Here is a 23436-nt window from a genome sequence, read left to right as displayed (position 1 = left end):
GACATGCCACAAATTAAACACAACACAATGGGACTGGCAAGGTTTCGCCTTCACCACGGAGCCATGACCTCACCCTGTAGTCCTCGTAAAGGAAAGGACTGCAAACAACTTCTAAAAAAGAATAAATAAATAAGGAAACAGAGGAAGGAAATGGTGTTTCGCCTGAACACCATTCTCTCTTCTTCAGAGAGAAGCCGAGATGGGGAATCAGGAAACTAAGCCGAGATTTAGAAATAAGGGCACCGAAATGCCTTAAGCACATCTAAGAATAATGTGCAAATGAACAAACAAATAAAAGAAAATTTTGCAGCCTTTTTTTTTTTGTTGTTGCTGTTGTTGTCAGGCTGGCCCAGGAGTGAGTGAAAGATCTCAGTCGGGTTTTAATGTCAGCAGGCCAAAGTGAATTAAATTTCAGCTTAGAACAGGCTTCAAATGGAAGATAGCGAGCGAGGCACTACTATGGCTATTGATTTTCCTAACGTTTTTTTTTTATGGATTATGGATTACACATGCTTAAGGTGGAATAATAAACGGAGTGAATGCTCCTCAAAAGAGAAAAGGAGAAAAAAAATGTCATAATTTGAAAAACATTAAAACAGGATATAATTTGCCTACATTTCTTTTCTTCTTAAAATGGACATAAATAATTTATACAAATACGGGGAAAGGATTTATTTCAGCAGGAGCAAGGGAAAAAAATTAAACTGTACATTAATATTCTTTGAAATTAATTATTATATTCATCACCAACTAAAACCAGAACTTGTACTGACTGACTGGCGGTGGACATTAATTTGCATGGTGCTAAGACTGGGAATTTATGCCCCAAATGAGGATAAAATACTGTTCTGTAAATGATTTATGGAGCGATTACAACCCACAACCAGACAGAGCTTTTGAGGAAAAAAGTTAAAAAAACGCTCAAGATAAATTACCCATTTTTTAAATTTAATGGACAATTTAGGGCTATTGGATATATGGAGACAGAAAAATGGCTTGAATTGCTTGCGAGTGCACACTTTCTTAAGAAAGACCTACTTCTCTTTTAAGAATAGATATGATTGGACTTCAGAGAACTTGGCTTCTGAGGTTTCTACAGTAGAGATATTACAAAGGACTTTTTCAGACCATAATCCTGTGAGGCTGGTTTATATAAAAGGAAAACTAGTCCTTTCACATGGCGACTAAATGAAAGAATTAATAATAGTGGAGGCCTGTAAAAGGAAATTAAAAGAATTTCTTTGAATAAAAATTTAGATAAAGGCACTGATTTAAGAATGGTTGGGAATATGCGTGAAGTTTTTATTAGAGATTATTTTATACAATATCACAGTGTGCTCCAAAAGAAGAGACAAGAGAAAACACAAGCTATTTTGGAGGAGATAAAGGGGGGGAGAAATTCACAGAGAAGAAAAGCATTTCTCAACAGATTAAACTATTAAAATCACAGTTATCTATGATAACTCTAAGAAAAATTGAAGTAAAAACGAAGTGTGTGAAACAAAAGGATTTTGAGTTTGCAAATAAACCAAGGAAGTGGCTGACATTTAAATTACAAAAGGAAAAAAAAATGATACTGAAATTACAAGAAGGAGATACTCTATTAAAGGACAATGAGGCCATGAAAAATGCATTTTATCAATTATTATTCTAATTTGTACAAAGGAAATGACATCACTTTAGAAAAAAAATAGATGAATATCTAAAGAAACAAATGTTCCTGAGAATTCTGAGACAAATTATGAATGGACCTATGACAATAAGGAAAGTTTCTGAAGTTATATAAAAGATTAAACTGGGAAAGGTCCCTGGATCAGATGGATTATTAGGTTTTATTATAAATGGTTTGAGGACAAACCTTTACAACCTCTAGAAATTACCATGAACAAAGCTAGAAAGTCTCCAGAGAGTTGAAAAGAGGCTAATATAACATAGCACTACTACCTAAAAAGGGTCAAGATTTGACCTTAACAAGAAATTATAATTATTTACTCTATTAATGAAGTGGTATATAAGTCTAAGTGCTATCGCTAACAATTACAAGTTGTTCACCACAATTCTAATTGATAAACTGAAAATAATATTTCAAAAATTTACACATGAGGATCAATAGGGATTTTTACCTAAAAGACACCACTAGGAATGTGTTGGCCTTTTTGGAATATTTGGAGCAACATCAGAATGAAAAACAAACTGCACTGAATTTCTTAGATGCAGAGAAGGCCTTCGACCATTTGAACGGGGCTTTGTGGTTCCAAGATTTTAGAAAATATGAATTTCGGAGAATATTTTATAAAATGGGTGAAACTGATTTATGCTTCACAGAAAACACACGTAATTGTTCATGGAAATCTAACAAAACCATGTGAGATACAAAAAGGAACAAGACCAGGCTGCCCATTCTCCACTCTCATTTATTCAGTATTTCAAGGACCAGAAAAGAAACATAAGGGAAGGACTATGAAGGAATGTGCAAGTAATTCTCACTTATGACCATAAGGGAGCCTGCCCATCATGGTCATAGGTTGTAGCAGTCGTAAAGCAGGTCACCTTATCCTTAACCACAGTGGTCATTGAGAAATGCCATGGTTGTTATAAGCAAACCAATAATTCTCAGTGGGCTGGTTTTGCTAAAAACTAGAAATAAATGCTAATGTTGGGCAAAACTGTCATAAAACGCAGTCATGTTACCATAGGATGTTGCATCCTGGCCACCTGTGATCACATGTCCATGGGTGGGAAACATCAGACCCATATTCCCACGAATGGCTGAGCCATCATCAAGTGGCACCTCTATGATGAGTGGGCTAAAAATTATGGTTATAAATGTATATATGAAATCATGGGGAAATATGGGATGGAAATTTACACTATACTATAGTCTTAAAGAGAAGTTCTGTAAAACAATGTGTTGTTGGTACATGTCACCAGAGAAATTGTCTAGAGCAGGTGTGTCAAACATGCAGCTTGTGGGCCAGATACGGCCCGTAATAGGCTGTGGAGTTGGCCCCTGGAGACCGCGAGGGACTGGCCCCTGCCATCCCGGGCCTGTCTACACCCACTCAATCAACCGCCATGTCCACCCCAGCTCCTCAAGGGCAAACTCCTGATGTGGCCAGGGACGGGATCCAGTTTGACACCTGTGATCTAGACCAGGGGTCTCCAACCTTGGCAACTTTAAGACTTGTGGATCTCAACTCCCAGAATTTGCTGCTTGAGGAACTCTAGAAGTTGAAGTCCACAAGTCTTCAGTTGCCAAGGTTGGAGACCCCTGGTCTAGAGTGTATAAAGGCCCTTCAAACGTAGCCTGGCAAACTGAACAGCAAGAAAGGAGGTTTTATCACATTGGGTGGATGTATTTAAAAAAAACCAGAAAGCTCAAATATGTACACTAATGCAGAGGAGTTTGAAGATTAATATAGAATTTAAATCAGGGGGCATTTCTCAGGGAATGGATAAACAGTTGGGGGAAAAAGGTCATGGAACGATAACTGCGGCAAGATTAAAGATGGAAAAATTCAGTATTATCCACAATGGAGGAATGCTTTGGTGAAAATGACAACAAAAAATTGATTTATTTTATATCAACATTCACTGTTGACTAGAAATCCCTTACAAGTAGTACAGAGTTTTGGGCTTTTTAAAAAAATATAATTTAACAAATTAATTATCAGGCTCCTTCCCGTGGGAAAATGCTGTTGTTTTGAATTCTTTAAAGCAAAACATAAAGTGATGGGAAAGAACTAAAAGGAGCTAAAGATTACAATTAAAGGAGAAGAACATTTAATTCGACTTACTAATACAGAATGGAACAAAATAATTCAACATTAGATAGCATTTGCAAATCATGGACCCACAAATTAATTTTAAGAGGGCCTGCCATTATACATAGACTGTCTTTAAAAGATGTTACACTAGACCAGCTAACGTCTTAATAATTAAAAGAGATACACAAATAGAAAATCTGGATAGTTCTCCTACTGGATTTATAAAACAGGCTGTTAAAACTGAAGAATTTATGAGGACAAAGGAAAAAATGAAAGGAATTCAAGTGCTGGGATATTAAGGGATTAAAGAGCAAGATTGCCAAAAGGAAGAGGAAGACATATAAAGTTGGTTTATCTGATCAAGGTTAAAACAGATATTTGGTTACTTTAACAGAATAACAGAGTTGGGAGGGACCTTGTAGGGTTAGGGTTAGTCCAACCACCCACCAACCAGGAGACCCTACCCCATTTCTGACATATGGCAGTCCAGTCTCTTCTTGAAAGCCTCCAGTTACCTCTTAATGGACTTCTGCTGACCAGACTTTAAGGATTTGTTTATAGATAAGAGATATGAGAAGATGATCATTTCTTGGCTCTTAAAAAGAAAGTGACAAGCCACTGAAATTATTTATGGAGATGTCATTTTTTGTATATTGCTCTTCTTCCCTATATCATTTTCTTCTTCTTTTCTATTTCTTTATATCAACTTCTTTAATTTCTCTAATTCTTTTTCGTTTGTATCTTAATCGTTATGCTTAATAAAATTACTGCAAAATGTCCCATCACTGCCCAATGCTGGGCTTGACAGGGTTGGTGTCTCGACTATTTTGGGTCCAGCTTTGTAGCCAGACAAGTAGCATCAGGAACAATTAAAGCAATCTGCCATAAACATCGCTCTACAGGTGAGGATGTCCCAGGGACACAGTGACCATCGGAGGGGGGTCAGAGGTGGAATTCAGCAGGTTCTGACCAGTTCTGGAGAACCAGTAGTGGAAATTTTGAGTAGTTTTGAAGAACCGGGAAATCCCACCTCTGACTGGCCCCGCCAACCCCATCTCTTCGCTGCCTCCCCCTGAGTCCCAGCTGATCAGCTGGGTCTCCTTTGGTTGCCCTGCCCAGGAGAACGGAGCTGGAAAGCAGGTTAGTGGGATGGGGAGGGAATGGGGATTCTGCAGTATCCTTCCCCTGCCACGCCTACCAAGCCACACCTACCAAGCCACGCCCACAGAACCGGTAGTAAAAAAAAAAATTTGAATGCCCCCACAGCCAAACCCACTGACCTGCGAAGGCTCGGGCCTCGTCTGTTGGAACGGCTCGCAGGTGACGGAGGTCACTTTTGTTCCCCACAAGCATGATGACGATGTTGCTGTCGGCGTGATCCCGCAGTTCCTTCAACCACCGCTCCACGTTTTCGTAGGTGAGGTGCTTGGCAATGTCGTAAACCAGTAAGGCCCCCACGGCACCACGGTAATAGCTGGAGGAACAAAGCACATCACCGATCACCCGTCGTTTAACATTTCTAGGTCCCCCCCCCACTCACTGACAAACCTGAGGGGCTTACAAGGAGGGAAACAACAAACGCTGTATAAAAGCTACGGTGGCGCGGTGGTTGGAGTGCAGTACTGCAGGCTACTTCTGCTGACTGCCGACGGCCAGCAGTTTGGCAGTTCGATCCTGACCAGCGCAAGTTGATTCAGCCTTCCCTCCTTCCGAGGTGGGTAAAAGGAGGACCCAGATTGTGGGGGGAAAGAGGCTGACTCTGTAAACCGCTTAGAGGGGGCTGGAAAGCACTGTGAAGAGGTATAGAAGTCTAAGTGCAGGGAGGGAGGAACATGCTGTAATGGCGTAGTGATTAAGAATGCAGTATTGTAGGCTGCCAACTGTCAGGATTTCAGAAGAATTGAGGTTGAAGAATTTCAAGAATAAAACTTATACCTAAAAGAGTTACAGATGTACCTGCTCCCTCACTTAAGAGAGTCAGCCAGGTGCAGTGACCATGGTGAGGAACTACAAACCATGGTGAGGAACTACAAACCAGGTGAGGAACTACAACCAGGAGGCTGTGAGTTCTAGTACACCCATGGACCGGGAAGATGGACATGTAACTTTAGACCAGACTGACTCTCCCTCCCTCTCCTTCTCCCTCTCTCTCTCCCTCCCTCTCTCTCATTCCAGTCCATCTCAAGGGCAATTGTTGCATGGAGAGAATATGAGGTAGCAACCTTGTATATTTAATGCCTAGTTGTACAGAATAAAAGTGGGACATATTGAACTAATAAATAAATCTCTCCTTCTGAAGTAATCTTTGGTCCCACTCACAAAGGGTGGACAATCTTCCACGTGTGAAAGAAAATCGATGAGAAGCTGAAGCCATCATCTATTTTAACCATGATCTGTTAAATTACAACACACTGAACCAATCAAACCTTGCTACACCTTAGTGTAATGAAGAGACTTAATAGGTAAGATGCCATTGATCCTCAGCAAATGAAAACCCACTAACTACAGAATACAGTATCTGAGAGCCTCCAGCTAATTCTGTCACTAATGTGCTTTTTGCTAACAAACCTAACAACAAGGATTCAGGACTTCAATGACGTTAATTGTATCACATCATTCCTGATTTCTTTGCAAATAAAAGAGTCTAAAAGCTTTTCTAAAAAGCACTTAACAAGGGCCTAGGAGCAGAGAGTTTCATACCCGTGGAAAGGGAAACCCACATTGTGTGATGTAGTTTTAAATTAAGGGTGCAAATGTTTTTGCAAAGAGGACTAGGAGGAAGCACTAAATGTGATTTCGTGTTACATTTAAGTTTACCTTGCATTTAAACCAGCATTCCCCAATCTTTCTGGTTTGGTGGAGTGCCGGAGGCAGTGGCAGTAGAGGAAGAGGGGATGGTTTCAGAGGCGCGCACTGCTTTCACAAGTGAAACTTTCTTCATGCGCGCACTCACCCACCACTTCCCACGGCCTGGTTTCAAACGGGCTGCGGACCCCTGATTTAAACCACCTTAATATAGCTAATATGACTGTTCCCACAACGTAATTTTCTTCCTCTTCTTTTTTTTTAATGACTCCATTATCCCTTGCGGGGTGGAGTCTGAGCAACAGAATGGAGCTAGCAGTGTGTTTACTGGCCGGATGCCCTTCCTATTGGCAATGCGGAGTTTTGTTCAGCAGATATATTCTCACTGTGCCCAGAGAAATACCTGCCTCTACCTCCTCCTTATGAGGCAAGAGCTCCACCTCTAAGCCATCGCACCACTCCACATAATTTCCCTCCTCGGTCATGTTAAAAATAAATTTAGAAATTAAAAGTATTATTGTACCATATTTATTTTAATTAATCCAGAGAAAACTGTATGGCATAATAAATACGTTAAGACTCCTTTGGATCATCTGGGCTAGGAAGAGAAGGGACACTTACGCAGATGTGATGGCTCGGTATCGTTCCTGCCCAGCCGTGTCCCAGATCTGAGCTTTGATGGTCTTGCCGTCCACCTGGATGCTCCGGGTGGCAAACTCTACACCGATGGTGCTTTTACTCTCCAGGTTGAACTCGTTACGCGTGAAGCGAGAGAGGAGGTTGCTTTTGCCAACTCCGGAGTCCCCAATGAGAACCACTGGAAAGGGGAGACCAGAAGATTATTGGAGAAAGAACTTGGAACCCAAAAAAGAAAAAAATTGAATGTTGTTATTCTATTACGTCAACTGCAGGGAGAATTCGGTGGGTGTCAAAAAATAGAAAGGCCCATCAATTCCCACAAGGGAAGAAGGGGTGGAAAAATTTGGCAGAGATGGCAAAACTAATTGTTTTAATTGAAGAAGAAAAAAATATATGTTCAAATGTAACTCTGAATAGTCCCTAAATGAACTGTTGTAACTCAAGGACTACTTGTACTTATAAAGCAGAGGTCTCCAAACTTGGCAACTTTAAGACTGGTGGACTTCAACTCCCAGAATTCTGGGAGTTGAAGTCCACCAGTCTTAAAGTTGCCAAGTTTGGGGACTCCTGTTATAAAGTAATAAATTTAAGTTCAGAAACCTATCTACGTCGGGCAGGGAAAGAAGGCTGGGCTTTTGAAGTTGACGTCATTAATGTGAGATGCCAAATAATAAATCACAATCCACCAAGAAGCTCTTCCTGAGAAAGCAAGCCTCTCACACGTTAAAAAAAGAAAAAGAAAAAGTGATCCATCATGATAAGCAAGCCCCAAGCAGGAAAACAGCTTTTCGGATAAAAACACCAAAGGTTGTGAACGTTCCCAGACCGCCAAGCCAAAGCTGCACACAATTCAAAACGCCAGGTTAATTAAGTTTTGGCGGCTTCTCTGGAAAGCAATCAATCTGGGGAGCCAGAGAAGCGCCCAGCACGGGGGTCCCGTCCCCCCCCAAAAAAAGCCAGCCAGCCTGCTGAAAATCCCCCATCGCTCTTCCAGCAGCAGGCAGGGCACGATGAGCTGGCCTCAGCAACTTCCAAGGACAGAAGCCAGGGAGGAAAATCCATTACCTCACTGGGCAATCAGCTGACTCCTATTTGCAAATCCAAAAGGCTTAAAAACCACCGCAGAGGCCGAGGTTTCTGCAAACGCTTGGCAGGTAAAAGCACTGGGTGGGAAATGAAACTGGCCTCGGCAGGTTGGAAAGACCTTTTTTTCCCCCCACCATGGGCAGAAAAGATGGAATATTTTAAAAGGCTCTGCATTTTGGGGGGGAGGGGGGCAAAATAGAGGTAGTCCTCAACTTACGACCATCCGCTCAGTGACCACTGAAAAAGTGGCTTATGGTGGTTTTTTTTTCATATTTAAGACCACTGCAAGCCTCCCCACGGTCGGGCCAGCAAAATTCGGACACTTGTGGCAACTGATTCATATTTATGACTTTTATAGTGTCTTGAGAGTCATGTGGTCCCCTTTGGCAACCTTCTGACAAGCAAATCAATGGGGGGGGGGGGGAGGCAGATTCACTTAACAACACGGCAAGGGAGGTCATCAAACGGGACAAAAAATGTGAGACTCAATTGTGGCCATAAGTTGAGGACGACTTGCAACTTGGGTGGAGGAGGAGAATGGTGGGCTCACTTCGCCCATCCTACAACTTCCCAAACTCTGCAAGTGGCCCAGAGCCTCCAAACAGAACATGAAGCGGGAACCGAAAGGCCGGAAAGAGGAAGCAGGACTCCTGCCACCTGGTCCTGCCTGTGCCGTAATTCCCAAACCTGTCAGAACACAACTCCCATCAGCCTGGGCCAAGAATGACAGAAGCCAGCGAGACAAGTTCAGCTAAGGGTAAAAGCAGCAAAGGGAGGTCAAACTGAAGTGCCTCCAAACCCCTCCTGTAAAATAGCCCCTTCTGGGAGTGATGTCCAATCTTGCACATTTTTTAAAATTATTTTATTTATTTACATCCTGGCTCTATTATTTTTTACAAATAACTCAGAGTGGCAAACGTATCCCACACATCTGTCTCCTCCTATTTTCCCAACAACAACAAACTTGTGAGAGGGGTTGGGCTTAAAGAGAGGGACTGGCTTTCGTATCTAAGGCAGGACTAGAACTCAAGGTCTCCTGGTGATTGGCCCAAAGATACCCAGCTGGCTTTTATGCCTAAGGCGGGACTAGAACTCACCTGGTGATTGGCCCAAAGATACCCAGCTGGCTTTTATGCCTAAGGCGGGACTAGAACTCACCTGGTGACTGGCCCAAAGATACCCAGCTGGCTTTTATGCCTAAGGCGGGACTAGAACTCACCTGGTGACTGGCCCAAAGATACCCAGCTGGCTTTTATGCCTAAGGCGGGACTAGAACTCACCTGGTGACTGGCCCAAAGATACCCAGCTGGCTTTTATGCCTAAGGCGGGACTAGAACTCACCTGGTGATTGGCCCAAAGATACCCAGCTGGCTTTTATGCCTAAGGCGGGACTAGAACTCACCTGGTGATTGGCCCAAAGATACCCAGCTGGCTTTTATGCCTAAGGCAGGACTAGAACTCAGGCTCTCCCACTTTCTAACCTGGTACCTTAACCACTAGACGGGGAATTCGATTCTGGAAAAGATTTGGATGGATTCAAGGGGTTACAGGGAGAAGCAGGATTTGCCCCTCACCCATGGAGTCCAACTTTGTGCATTAGAATGCCAACTATGCCATGATACGTAACTTGGATAATAGAATCCCAGGGAGTCAAATTCACAATAAAAAAGGGTAGCTAATCTACAAGGACCATTCAGTTACTCCTAATACACTGTATAAATAAAAATAGCCAGCCCAGTCTCCATTCTCCACAAAAATTTGTGTTCCGTAAAATCAGATGAGTAACACACACACACACACACACACACACACATAAACACACCTATCAGTCTCAAATACAAAATCAAGCTCACAAAGAAAATCTTGACCTTTTTGATTAAGATTTGTCAAAATAAATTGCCAAGAAAACTGCAGGGACCTGTCCAGGAATTCTCTGAGAATTGAACATGATTGAATGGAGGAAAAGTTTATAATTTCAAAGATGAAAAAATAACTAATAAAATTAAACAAACATGAACAAGAATAAAAAGGAAAAAAATGAAAATGCAAAAAATAAAAAGACAGAAAAGGAAAAAAAGATAAGAATACATTAGAAAAGCAATATATAAAGAAGTAACTTCTCCCTTCATCACAGCATGTATAAGCAATGTCAGAAACTTATCATTTTCTCTGAAAATACAATAAAACATTTTTGCTTCCTATACATTCAATTCAGGTCAGCAAAAATCCATTGGGGGTTACCAGAAATAACATTTATATTTTACACTTGATCAAATAATCCAATTTTATATTCTTTGCCTTTAATTTTAACAATGTTAATCTTTAGTCTATTTAAATAATCTCTCAAAAAATGATTTCTTTTCATGGTGTCTTTGTCCCTTCTCAAAAAAATCCTTCAAAATTTCAACAAGTCTCTTGCAAATCCAAAATAAGTATCCAAGTCACTCTTCTTGTTTCTTATTTGTATATCCCTTATAATTACTAAGATTTCATTTGTATATCCAATATAACATCTTTGTCCTTACCATTGTAACCTGTCATTTTAAAATCCATATTCAAATCAGCCTCAGTCTTGTCCAGTAAAACTTGTTTCTATTCTATAATCTCTTTTAAAACCAGCTTGTCTATGATAGCAGACAATCTTAAGACTAACTTGAGTTTATTGTTTAGGAATACCCTCCAGTTCATCCAAAATTAAAGTATTTTGCTCCATTTTGTGTTACTGAGGCAAATGTAAATTATTTTTAATTATAAACTTCGGTTTATTTCAGGTTCCTTCTGGTGTCCAACCTTCTAAATCCCATCTTATCATGTGTTGTTTTCCTAAATAATAGCATTTTCCCATGGGAAGATTTCTTATAACTATGTGAAATCCCTCTGGACCCTTAACCCATTTATAACTTTCTAAAATAGATTCTAATCACGTTTTTTATGTTTATTTTCCCTCCTCGTTTTTTAAGACCTTAAATCTTGCACCTACAACTTCTTTCTTCAAGGATTGATGGGGACTCACTCAAGGAATGTTGTAAAACATATTGATCCAAAAGTTCTCAATAAATAAAAAGCAATTCAAAGGAAATTCAAAAAAGTAAGGCTCAGCTGAGCTTTTTGTCCATACAGACTACATGGTGACTGCATCCCTCGACTCCAAGCCACCCATGGGTTGATTGCAAAAATCTCCGTCCCTGCAGTATACACTTGTGGGGAGCACATGTGGGAAACCTCATCATCTCTCCTTTTTCTGGAGATGAAGGCAACCAGAAGTCACCTTCTGGTTGCCGATCTCTGCTGCTCCTTTAAGGATGTCCTGCTTATCATGTTGTCATCTAAAAAGCGTCTCCCAAAAATCTTAGCCCTTCTCTATGAGGACAAATATCATGCACCAGCCCTTCAGAAAGGGGAGGACCATGGCTTGAGACTAAACTGGTAGAACTTTGGATGTTCACTTCTATGCTTTCTCAAGGCTCCACATTTCCAGAAGGGGCCTCAGACAGATCAAATGTTGTGCCCACAATACTCTGGGGTGGAAAATGCAGCCATACCCTCAGACCAGAAGGGATTTATAGCACAGGGAAAAGAAAGACGAGGAGCAACATGATATCAGTTCTTCCAATATCTAAGTGGTTTACATAAAGAAGAGGGGGGTCAATCCGTTTTCCAAAGCATCTGAAGGCAGGACACGAAGCAATGGATGGAAACTAATCAAGGAGAGAAGCAACCTGGAACTAAGGATAATTTTTCTGACAGTGAAAACAATTAACCAGTGGAGCAACTTGCCGCCAGAAGGCTTTCACTGGAGGCTTTTAAGAAGAGATTAGACCGCCAATGGTATAGGCTGGGGGTTGGATTAGAAGACCTCCAAGATCCTTTCCAACTCTCTTATTCTATGCTCTAAGTCAGAGGTGATTAAATGTGCAGGTGACGGAGAAGCTTTGGGGCGGGAAATGTCGGTGGTACCACAGTGGAGGAGGCAGCACATTCCAGAGAAGGTCCCAAAACAAGTGACTGCGCAGTCCTGAACTGGATGGGAGACATAGGAAGGCCCAGGGCAGCCATTCCCCAGAATTTCCCTCTTTTAGGGTAGAAGGATATAGCTTTATACGTCTTTATGTCCCAAAGATGCTTTTTCAAGTGGCAACTGGACTTTCTGGCTTTTCTTTAAAGACATTTTGCTTCTCATCCAAGAAGCTTCTTCAGAGCTGAAGAAAAACCAAGGAAGTCCAGTTGCCTCTTGAAAAAGCACCTTTGGGACAACTATGACCTAGATGACTGAGAATCTCCATAGACATTTTGGGATGAACACCCTTTGAATGCTGAAGAAGCATTCAAGAATGCTTCAAGAAGCAGAAGAATGCTGAAAAAAGCTGAAGAAGCTTCTTGGATGAGAAGCGAAACATTTTCAAAGAAAAACCAAAGAAGTCCAGTTGCCTCTTGAAAAAGCACCTTTGGGCCAACCATAACTTGATGACTGAGCATCTCCATAGACACGTGTCTTTATACTTTATGTAAATGTATCATCACCATCATCATTTTGGTTGTCAAATTACATTGAAGGCTGGTCAGCACTGTTCTATCCCCAACACCTGTACAAAAATCAGACGTTGCACATTTTCAATAGTTCTTTCCGTGTTAAACTCTTAATTTCCTGCTGCTCAGATATTAACACATTTTTAATTTCTCGGTGCTAAACTTTCATCTTGCATAAGATGCTGTATTATCCTAAATAAAAACAACCCATTTCTTAGAGAGAGAAAAAAATCCTGCTTCTGTTACTCCCAGATCTGGTTTGAGCAGAACTTTTAACAACCAACTGCACTCTAGGGAAAGTTTTTAAAACATGAAACCAAGACGTTGAGTGTTAAAATCGTCAGTGTAAAAAGAACGTGGGGAAGAAACTGCATGATCCAACTGCCTTGTTCCTACAAGTTCTTGGTGAAGTTTCTAAAATGAATTCAAGTCTCCAAGCTGCCTTTAAAAAAAAAAAAAAAAAAAGGATGCTTTGCAAAAGAGTGCGCTTTGGATTTGCTTCCAGTGCAAATATCAGCAAAGCAAGATTAATGCAGAAGGACTCAACCGGCAGCCCAACTGAAGCTGACAAGCAGCACTTCTGGCCACTAATAGCCTGATCAACAGGAACTCCCACACTACACTGTGTAATTTACTCCTAATGAAAAATAAGACAGAATTAAGTTTCAACTGACTTGCCTCTCATTCCAATATCGCCTCCCTGATGCTATCTGGCAATGTTGGTGGTGACAAGGTTGCTTTTTGTTGAACTAGATGTAGGTAACTGATGGTGTCACTTGGACCTACCTGCAATCCAAGATCTTGGACAAAAGTCCAGTTCCTTTGCCAAAAATCCTTTACAAGAAACTGACTACGATGTAATTTGGTTTTGTTTTGTTTTCTTCTGTTCAATTACTGCATTCTCTTTCGGAGAGACTGCCTAGAAAAAGTCCCTGCAGTTTTCTTGGCAAGGTTTTTCAGAAGATGTTTGCCATTCCCTCCTTCCTAGGGCTGAGAGAAAATGACTGGCCCAAGATTATTCGGTGGGATTTGTGATTAAGGTGGGATTTGAATTCATGGCCTCTCAGTTTTTAATCTCATTCCTTCACCACTGCAGCAAACTGACTCTGTGATATACCTAGTTTTTAAAACTGTATCTGCCACCCAATGAGAAAACAGTTTTGAATGCTGCCTCAAAGACGCAAATCATTAAATTATTAGGCAATTAAAGTATACTGAATGGTGGAGGTCAGGGGAAGTATCTGCAAGGCTGAGCATATCTTTTGGGGGCTACAGACCAGCGTGGGGGAAGCTAATCTATTTGTGAAATGGCTGTCCCCAAACAAGAAAGGATGTTCTCCAGCTTGTGGAGAACGTATTTTAAAGAGAACTTCAAAAGGTATACTTCAAAAATATATTTGAAAATGGCATTAAGAACTAAACAAGAGGGGCAGCAAATAAATCTAATAAGTAAATAAAAATCAATACTAAAGAAATAGTATCTTGCCATATATTTCCCATTCGATACAGTTTGGATAACAAGAGAAGCCAGAATTCACACTCATGCTGGACTCCGCTTGCCAAGAAGCAAAGCTAAGCAAATTAGAGATCTATAGGCAGGTTCTGCTCTATCTGGCTGGTTTAACATCCTGGCTTATGAAATGAGCAACAAACCATGGATTCTGATCCAGAGGCGACGCTGCAACGATGTCCTAGCCAGCAGGATATTGCCATGACTTTGAGTGACAGTGGAAGAAAAGGAGGAGGGAAAGAAGACCTTCTGAATGACCGAAAGGAATTTCTGAAAGACTTCTGACTCCTGCCTGAAGCTAGGAAAGTCTCTGCACAATTTTGAGTGGTGGGCAAGTTGCTTTCCTGGATCGTGAGGTCCTCTATACAAGTCACCCATGCCCTGGTCATCTCCTGGATGGATTACTGCAATGCAGTCTACCCTTGAAGACTATTTGGAAGCTACAACTGGTGCAGAACTCCAGATGTGCCCTCAGGTGGTACACATACCACTGTTACATCAGCGCATTGGGTGTCAGTTTGCTTTAGGGTCCAATTCAAGGTGTTCACCTTTAAAACTCCTCATGGCGTGGATCTTTAGGGTATCTGAGGAACTGCCTTAGCCCAATGGGACTAGCCTAGCCCACTTGTTCTAGCAGAAAGGGTCTGCTCAGGGGTGGGATTCAAATTTTTTAACAACCGGTTCTGTGGGCGTGGCTTAGTTGGTGGTGTGGCTTGGTGGTCATGTGGCTGGGTGACGTGGCTTGGTGGTCATGTTATTGGCTGGGCGTGGCCAACTCAACATCACTCACATCGAAGCACACATCTCCTCGCCTGGCCTCTCATGACTGTGGGGATGCTGCAACAGTCGTAAGTGTGAAAAAGGGTCATAAGTAACTTTTTTCAATGCCACTGTAACTTTGAATGGTCACTCCACACAAGCAAAGTACCAGCAAATGAGGAAAAAAAACTCCAGAGAAGTTCCAGAGACAGGAAGTCTAGTCTTGCCAAGAATGTAATAAGGGTTAACGGAGAGGCAGTTTCTGTAAGCAACACCAGAATGTTTCCTTCCTGCCTTCCTGACAGGATTAGCCCTGTAATTTCTTCTAACAACTGGTTCTCAGAACTGCTTAGAAGGTTAACAACCGGTTCTAGCGAATAGGTGCGAACCGGTAGAATCCCACCCTTGGGTCTGCTTCAGATACCATTGACCAAAGAATTTTGGCCAGTAGGGTCCAGAAAATGAGCCTTTTCTGCTGTGACCCCTGCCCTCTGGAATGTTCTAGCATCAAAGATAGCATTGGGGGTCCTTAGTGCTCTCTGAGCTTGGTTGTTTTCTTGCAGACGTTTTGTTACCCAAACTAGGTAATGTTATCAGTGCATCCTGCTCCCTTCCAGCACTGATGATGTTACCTAGTTGGGTAATGAAACATCTGCAAGAAAACAACCAAGCTCAGAGAGCACCAAGGACCCCTCATTTGAACTCTGAACTACAAATATTCTCCTTTACAGGTAAGATCTTCCTCCATTCTCCTGGCCTTCTGGATTCCTGGAAGAGTCTAAAAATGTGTTTACTACATTGGGGGGTGGCTTTCGAGTAAAGAAAATTATCTCTCTCCGACTGCCCATGATCTTGGTTCTTAACTTTTAATCCTTTTATTCTAATTTTAATTTAGCACTTTTTATCTTATTATAATATTGTAATTCACCCTGAGTTGCTGTGTTAGTGAGATAGGCAGTACAGACATTTAACAAATAAATATATGCAGATACGTAGTTGCTTCAACCCAGCCCATTTCAAGGTTTGTGCAACTGATCCTTAACTTTGGATCAGAACAACAAAATAATAGAGTCGGAAGGGACCTTGGAGGTCTTCTATAGTCCAACTCCCTGCTCAATTCCAGACATACAAGTTCCCTGTCTCTTCTTACAAGCCTCCAGTGATGGAGCACCACAACTTCTGAAGGCAACCTGTTTCACGGGTTGTTAGGAAATTTCTCCTTAGTTTCAGGTTGGCTCTCTCCTTGTTTAGCGTCCATCCATTGACAGTCATTATGGATGAACCAATAGACATCTTTAACAATAGATACCTTTTCCCTTCCCAGCTCCAATCTTTATCCTTCCAAGTTGTGTGCTGAGATTATAAATCCATAAGAACATATTGAATATAAACCACTTCAGCTTTTTGGTCTAAAGCAGGGGCCTTCAAACTTGACAGCTTTAAGACTTGTGGACTTCCACTTCCAGAATTCCTTCTCCAGTCATGTTAGCTCAGGAATTCTGGGAGTTGAAGTCCACAAGTTTTAAACTTGCCAAGTTTGAAGACCCTTGATCTGTCCATTCTATTCTATTCTATTCTTTCTCTCTATTCTACCTCTCGTTATCTATCTATTCTATCTTTCTCTCTCTCTCTCTCTATCTATCTATTCTATCTCTCTTTCTATCTATTCTACCTCTTTGTCTAATTATTCCACGGGTCTTCAAACTTGACAGCTTTAAGACTTGTGGACTTACAACTCCCAGAATTCCTCCTCCAGTCATGTTAGTTCAGGAATTCTGGGAGTTGAAGTCCACAAGTCTTAAACTTGCCAAGTTTGAAGATCCTTGGTCTAAAGCAATGTTTCATCAACTTGGCCCCATTAAGATGGGGCGAACTTGATGGCTAGGGAATTCTGGGCGTTGGTCCATACATCCTAAAGTGGCCATGCTTGAGGAATACTGATCTAAAGAGAAGTTCTAAATGAGGGTTTTTTCCCAAACTGGGCAACTTTTAAAGACAGGGAATCTCTGGTTCGTTTAATCGCTTGTAGCAGGAAAAGACAATACGAGCAACCTAACAAGCTCCAGCACACATTCGTTGCGGCAAAATTCTGCCATTTTTATGGCAACTGAGCGATATTATTTCTCTTCCCAATTTGCATTATAGAAATAAAGCCACCTTCCCAGAAGGCAACCTTTCATGGTACATGAGCAATGCTTTCATCGTTGGAATTTACTATATAAACTCATTATGTTATTAAAAGTACTCATCTTTCGATCACAATTGAATCCAAAATTTCCACTTGCTAAGCAAGATAGTTAAGTGATGTTTGCTCCATTTTACGACCTTTCTTGTCCCAGTTGTTAAGTGAATGAATCACAGTGGTTGTTAAGTTAGTAACACAGTTGTTAAGTGAACCTGGCTTCCCCATTAGTCTGTAGAGATTTGCAGTCATCCAGGTCCTGGTTGTCCCAAAGGTGTTTCTTTTCAGGAGGCAACTGGACTTTCTTTGTTTTTCCTTGTAGATGTTTCACTTCTCCTTCCAGGAAGCTTCTTCGGCTCTGACTGGATGGTGGGGAATGGAAGGATTTAAACTCCTTGCAGACAGCTGGTCATTTGCATCCTTTTACAGGGTCATTGAGGCCACTTGGAGGTTTATCTGTGTCCTCAGGGTCACTTGAGTAGTGCAAATGGTTCCTGTAGTCTGCAATTTTTTCCTCTGGAAATCCATTCCTACTCGCACCCCATTCCAAGGGTGTCCATCCCAAATTGTATAGCTAAAAGTCTGTAGAGATTCTCAGTCATCCAGGTCCTGGTTGTCCCAAAGGTGTTTTTTTTCAGGAGGCAACTGGACTTTGTTTTTTCTTTGAAGATGTTTCACTTCTCATTCTAAGAAGCTTCTTCAGCTCTGACTGGATGGTGGGGAATGGAAGGATTTATGCTCCTTGCAGACAATGGCTTCCCCATGGATTTTGCTTCTCAGAAAGTCACAAAAGCTGATCACATGACCCTGGGACACTGCAGCCATCACAAATATGAACCAGTTGCCAAGCATCCAATTTTGATCACATGACCATGGGAATGCTGCAAAGGTCGTAAGTGTGAAAAGCAGCCATTTTTTTCAGTGCTGCTGTAACTTTGAATAGTCACTAAACAAATAGTTGTAAATCAAGGATTATTTGTATTTGATTAATATCATACCATTTGGCTGTTTAAATTCTATTTCATGTTTGTAATTCCTACATTGGTTAAGACTGTTATGTCACTGTAAGTGTGTTATGCTTTAAATGTTGACTGTTTATTTTTAAATTTTATGATATTGGTAAGCCAGCACGAGGCACCAGGCTAGGAAGGAAGAGACCGTGAGTTCAAGTCTTGCCTTAGCCATGAAAGCCAGCTGGAAGACTTTGGGCCGGTCACTCCTTCTCAGCCCAATCCACCTATTTGTTGTTGTTGTTGTTGTTGTTGTTGTGGAGAAAATAGAAGGAGGAAAAGTATACGGTGTGTGTTTGCTGCCTGATTTGTAATAAATAAATAAATAAAGGCGGGATATAAATAACTAACACTCAAGATGTCATGGATATAAATGGAGTGAATGAATAAATAGCAGTATTACCATGGAGTCGTTTGAAATCCAAATTATATTCATGCCATGCAGGCCAAAATGATCTAAGGAATAATATAGGAAAGCACTTAAGAGGCATTTCCAATAGGTGAGTCAGTATGAGAATCATATGACAGGGCTACTTTATTCTTCCTTGGTCTTGGAAGATGTTAACTATAATTGGGCATCATTGGGCAGATGTTTCTACATCTGACCTGGGACTGAAAAGGAATTTCAGTTCACTGCACAGGTTCTCCAACTGGGAAGGAAACCCAGTTCTGAAGCCTAGGAAACAGACCAGTGTCTGTTTCCACTTTAATCACCTTTGCTTCTAAACAGCTTGGCTGCAAAAGCTCTGTGCAATACTTCCTTTTCATAATGCAATGCCCGTTATCTAAGCAGACAAATATGGTCCTTCCCAGCATATCCTGTTCACTATCAGAAAGCTGAATAAGCAACCTGGGAAGAATGTATACCGATCCCAAAGGGGGACAGTCGCTCAAATGAATTTAGGCAGAAACAACAGGAAGGGAAATGAGGTCAGTGACAGAATCAGAACCAGGCAACCCACAGTGCCTTCCTCTGTTTGTCCGCACAGATCAGGGTTTGGCTGCCAAAGGTCCTGAATTTTGTGGGTCAGCGGGAGCATCTGCGATCCGGAGCGTCACTCCTGGGGGTTATGACTTATCAGCAAAGGGAAGCTAATCTATTCACAAAATGTCTATCCCAAAACAAAGAAGGATGGAAGAGGCCAAGGGAGGATGTGTCTATTGCAGGGGTGTCAAACTCGATTTCATTGAGGGCCACCTCAGGGTTGTGTTTCACCTCGGGGCCCCCATGGCCAGCTCAACGTCACTCATCGAAGCTCCGTTTTCGGCGTGACGGCCTCCTGCAGCCCTCTGCCAGTGAAAACGGAGATCGGGAGGGCTGCACACAGCCTCCCTGAGCTCCATTTTCGCTGGCAGAGGGTTGCAGGAGGCATTGCAGTCAAAAACGGAGCCCGGGAGGATTGTACATCACCCTCCCGAGCTCCATTTTCATGGGCCAGTCCATCACAGTTTCCAGGGCAGGCCAGATGTAAGCACCCTGCGGGGTGGATCCAGCCTGGGGGCCTTGAGTTTGACCCCCCCCCCCCGGTCTGTTGCTATACTGCTGCTTGGGAAGAATATATATTTAAAGAGAATCCAATTTACCCTTAAAAATAAAGGATAAATGCACATTCACTGTAAAAGGTGTGCAATACATTCAAAAACAAATCTCAGATTCAAAAGTTAGCTTTCTCTTTCCAGCCACCTCTTTAAGATACAAAATAAACCTGCAAGTTCATGCATTTAAAACAAACCTCATTAATATATTAAATCACTAACCTCCAGATTGAAAAGTCTTACCGCTGTGGCAACCACTTCCTCTATGTCAAAGGGCCACAAAAATTGGGGAAGCAAAAATGTATAAATGAAAGATCAAAGAGGAGTGAAAATTATACTTTTTCAAACCCAAAGCCAAGGTAATAATGGCTTATTCTCAGACTGTAAATGTACTTTAAAAATGGTTTGAAAATGTAAAAAAAAAAAAAAACATGGTAAGCAAACTTTTATTTGTCAGAATCAAGAAACTACCGTATCCAACACATCTGGAACCAAAGTCAAGCCTCAACCCTACAAATATCTCTTCCAAACTATTGCAGCAATCATTCGGATAAAAACTATAACAAAGTTAACAGTTTAGATCCTCACATCAAAGGAGTGTTTAGAAGAGCTGGCAACCAACAGAAAGCCTAGGAAGAATTTGATCTTTGCTGTACCCACAAAACTGCAAGAAACAAATTAAGTACTGGGGCAATAGCAACAAAACACCCTTTGGAGGACTGAAAAACAATACAGATTAAAAAGCAAAAAAAAAGTCTAAATGATTCTTATAATAACAAGACGTTCCTGTTACACCAGATAACCTCCTTTGCTGCAAATGCTTTGTGCCACCCCGCCCATCCCTGAACTACCTAATACCTGGCCCTTATTTAAAGGTTCGATTATTACACCTAGCTAGGAAAGACAATTCTGGAGAAAAGGCTTTAATAAGACATGGCATATTCAGAATGCAGAGCCTTATTCTAGGAGGGTGGGAGAAGAAATGAGAATTGGGGAGGAAAAAGTAAGAGGGAATAAAAAATATATATTAATTTGACTGGTTTATTTCCATTCTTTTTTTCCCCCACCTGAATCAAATACCTTGTTTTTACGTAAGTTTGGCTAGAATTAAGTGATTTGTCTCTGAATAACAGGCTATCTACATATTGGTAGGATGCTAATTTAAAAAAAAAAACTTCTGTTCCTAACCATTTTAATAAAAATTTATAATAAATTCTTCAGAAATTCAAGCTTTCTCAGAAGTCTTTATCCTTTCCTTAAAATGAGGTCTATATAAATGAGGTTGTTATATTAATCTCTCTATATATCTATTTGCATGGCAGAAGAGAAAAGCTGGTCTTGGGTTCAAGGTTCACCGCCAAGTATCTCAGCCTGAGTTTTTTTTACAAGCCAAAGTTTGTTTGTTTTTTTCCACACACACCCCCACAAAGGCCGGAAATGAGAAAGAGAATTATTAAGATGAGAAATTGATTATTATTATGCCCTGGGGGCAACAACAACAAAAAGAAAAGAAACCAGGAGGGAAGGTTATGCATCCTCCGGGGCCCATCTGACAAGGAACGGGTCTCAAAGGATCCTGGGGGGGGGGGTGAAGAGACCCCACCAAGGACCACCCAAATCCAGCCCCCCCCCAAAAAAACCCTATTTATGCAGGTGGGGCACCTGCAGTCCGTCCCCACCTGCACCTGCCCCCCAAAAAAAAAGTGAATGAGGGGAAGAAGTCACATTTGGCCTAGATTGACCCCTTGCCAAGAGGGGAGGGGGCTGTCCTGGGGGGTCAAGGGAAAGGAGAGCCCCCCCACCCACCCACCCAGGAGGGCGTCCAATAAAGGAGCCGAGGCAGCTTTCCTCATTCCTTTCACCCCCACATACATGGGAAGGGCGACTTCCCCCCCACCGCCCCCGTACGACAGCCCTGCGAGGCAGGACGGGCTTCGGGAAGGTCAAGGTCACGAGGGGCAGCTTCGGACGGCCCCTCCCCTTGGAGACCCCCGCCGAGGAGAAAAAGGGCCGGGCCAAGGCGGGGGTTCCTCGAGACCATCGTTCTGTGCCCCCTCTCCTCCCCTCCTCCCCCATATTAACACCCGGAGAGGCCAGGAAGCCTCTCCGCCCGGCTGGAATGGCCGTCGGGTTTTCCCCTACACGGCGGGCGGGGCGGGGCGGTCTTGGGAGCCCACCTTTGAAGAGATAGTCGTACTCGTCGTCGCGGGAGCCCCCATGGCGGCGATGGCGGACGGAGCGAAGAAGGAAGCGCAGGCAAGAGCCAAGGGGCCGCTCCCTCCTCCTCCTCCTCCTGCAGCAGCCGCGGCTCCCTCCCCGCCTTCGGACCAGTGACGCTCCGGTTCCGCCCCCTGACCGGCCTAGTTCGCTGTTCTCCGCCCACCCCGGACAGCTTCCGGGGTCGGCTCCAAAACGCTTCCGGGGTGACAGCCTCTCTCTCTCTCTCTCTCTCTCTCTCTCTCTCTCTTCTCGCCCCCCCCCCCGGGTTACCACCAACTCTTCCGGTGCCGATGGCGGAAAGAAGAGCGGCGCCACCGAGACGTAAGAAGGGTTAGCGCGTCTCCTCCGGGAGTTTCCGGTTCATGAGGGAGTCGAAGCCGGAAGTGGGCTGAGCCTGGGCAGGAACTCTCTGGTTTTGATCAGTAAGGGCTGGGGTGGGGGAGCGAGGAGCCTTGCCGTATAGGGCGGCACGGCGGCCACGGGGCGGCGCCCGCGAGAAGCAGAACTGCGCTTTGCTTCCCCCTGCCGGTCGGTAGGCTCGTTGCAGCCACGAATGAAAAAGTCGGGGAACTACGAAAAAAAAAAAAAAGAAGGGGTAGGAGAGAGGCGGGGTTTGCAAAGGACTTATGTCCCTGAGCATGCACAGAGTGCCTCCTTCTCCTCCGCCCCCGGGGTTGTTTTTTTTTTTTTTTTCCTTTGCAGACGTTCGAGTCTGGCTGCCATTCTCTCTCGGTGCCGCAGAGCATGCGCAGAATTCCTTTTTCTTCCCAAAGGAGTAGCTGTTTTTTTTTCCCCTCCCTCCCAGCTGCGCTCTGTGCATGCTCAGTGGCCTTTTAAATCTCCACCCTTCCACCCCACTCCAAAACCCATGCCTCTTTCTCTAGCCGGGCAGGAAACGAAGCCTCTGCCGAGGCGGCTCTTCTACGGGCGCCTGAGGCGGCTGGTGGCGCTGCGGTTCCATGGTGTAATGGTTAGCACTCTGGACTCTGAATCCAGCGATCCGAGTTCAAATCTCGGTGGAACCTGCTCGGCTCTTTCCTTTTTTTTTCTTTTCTTTTCTCTCTCTCGTGAATCTTTGGCTGCTGCTTCTCCCGGGGAAGCTTCCCACGGAGCGGTTTCTGCTGCTGAGCGTGGTTGGTTGGTTTTTTTTTTCATTTAAAATCGGCGTTTTTCAAATTTGGCTGCTTTAACAGGGGTGGACTTCAATTCCCAGTATCCCCCATCCAGCCTTTCCAGTTCGCCAGGGGGAGCCTGCCTCGGAACCTTATCCTAAGAATATAAGGATAAGAAATAAGAACATAATTAGAATAAAGAATAAGAATATAAGGCTAAGGATAAAAGCATAAGAATATAAGAATAAAAGAAGAATCAAAAAGAATGAATAAGAATGAAAGA

General features: G+C 42.7%; 1 protein-coding gene and 1 non-coding gene across 2 annotated transcripts in view; one reads left to right on the top strand and one right to left on the bottom strand.

Moving 5' to 3' along the window:
* RAB11A (RAB11A, member RAS oncogene family) overlaps positions 1 to 23002 on the bottom strand; it is a 38940-nt gene extending 15938 nt beyond the window's left edge. The window contains exons 1-5 of the mRNA XM_026673117.2: positions 22967 to 23002; positions 22498 to 22611; positions 21999 to 22392; positions 7194 to 7389; positions 5048 to 5241 (exon numbers count right to left, since the gene is read on the bottom strand). Of these exons, the coding sequence (XP_026528902.2) occupies positions 5048 to 5241; positions 7194 to 7389; positions 21999 to 22392; positions 22498 to 22611; positions 22967 to 23002 (934 nt within the window). The remainder of the gene's footprint in view (positions 1 to 5047; positions 5242 to 7193; positions 7390 to 21998; positions 22393 to 22497; positions 22612 to 22966) is intronic.
* On the top strand, positions 22995 to 23066 carry TRNAQ-CUG (transfer RNA glutamine (anticodon CUG)). Its single transcript has one exon. It is a non-coding gene; the product is annotated as a tRNA-Gln (tRNA).
* The last annotated feature ends 370 nt before the right edge of the window (positions 23067 to 23436 follow it).

The sequence above is a fragment of the Notechis scutatus genome, chromosome 11 (genome assembly GCF_049901735.1).
Source record: "Notechis scutatus isolate UNSWTSFEM ecotype Mainland chromosome 11, rNotScu1.2, whole genome shotgun sequence".
NCBI lineage: Eukaryota > Metazoa > Chordata > Lepidosauria > Squamata > Elapidae > Notechis > Notechis scutatus.
This window is presented reverse-complemented; position numbering and strand designations above follow the sequence as displayed.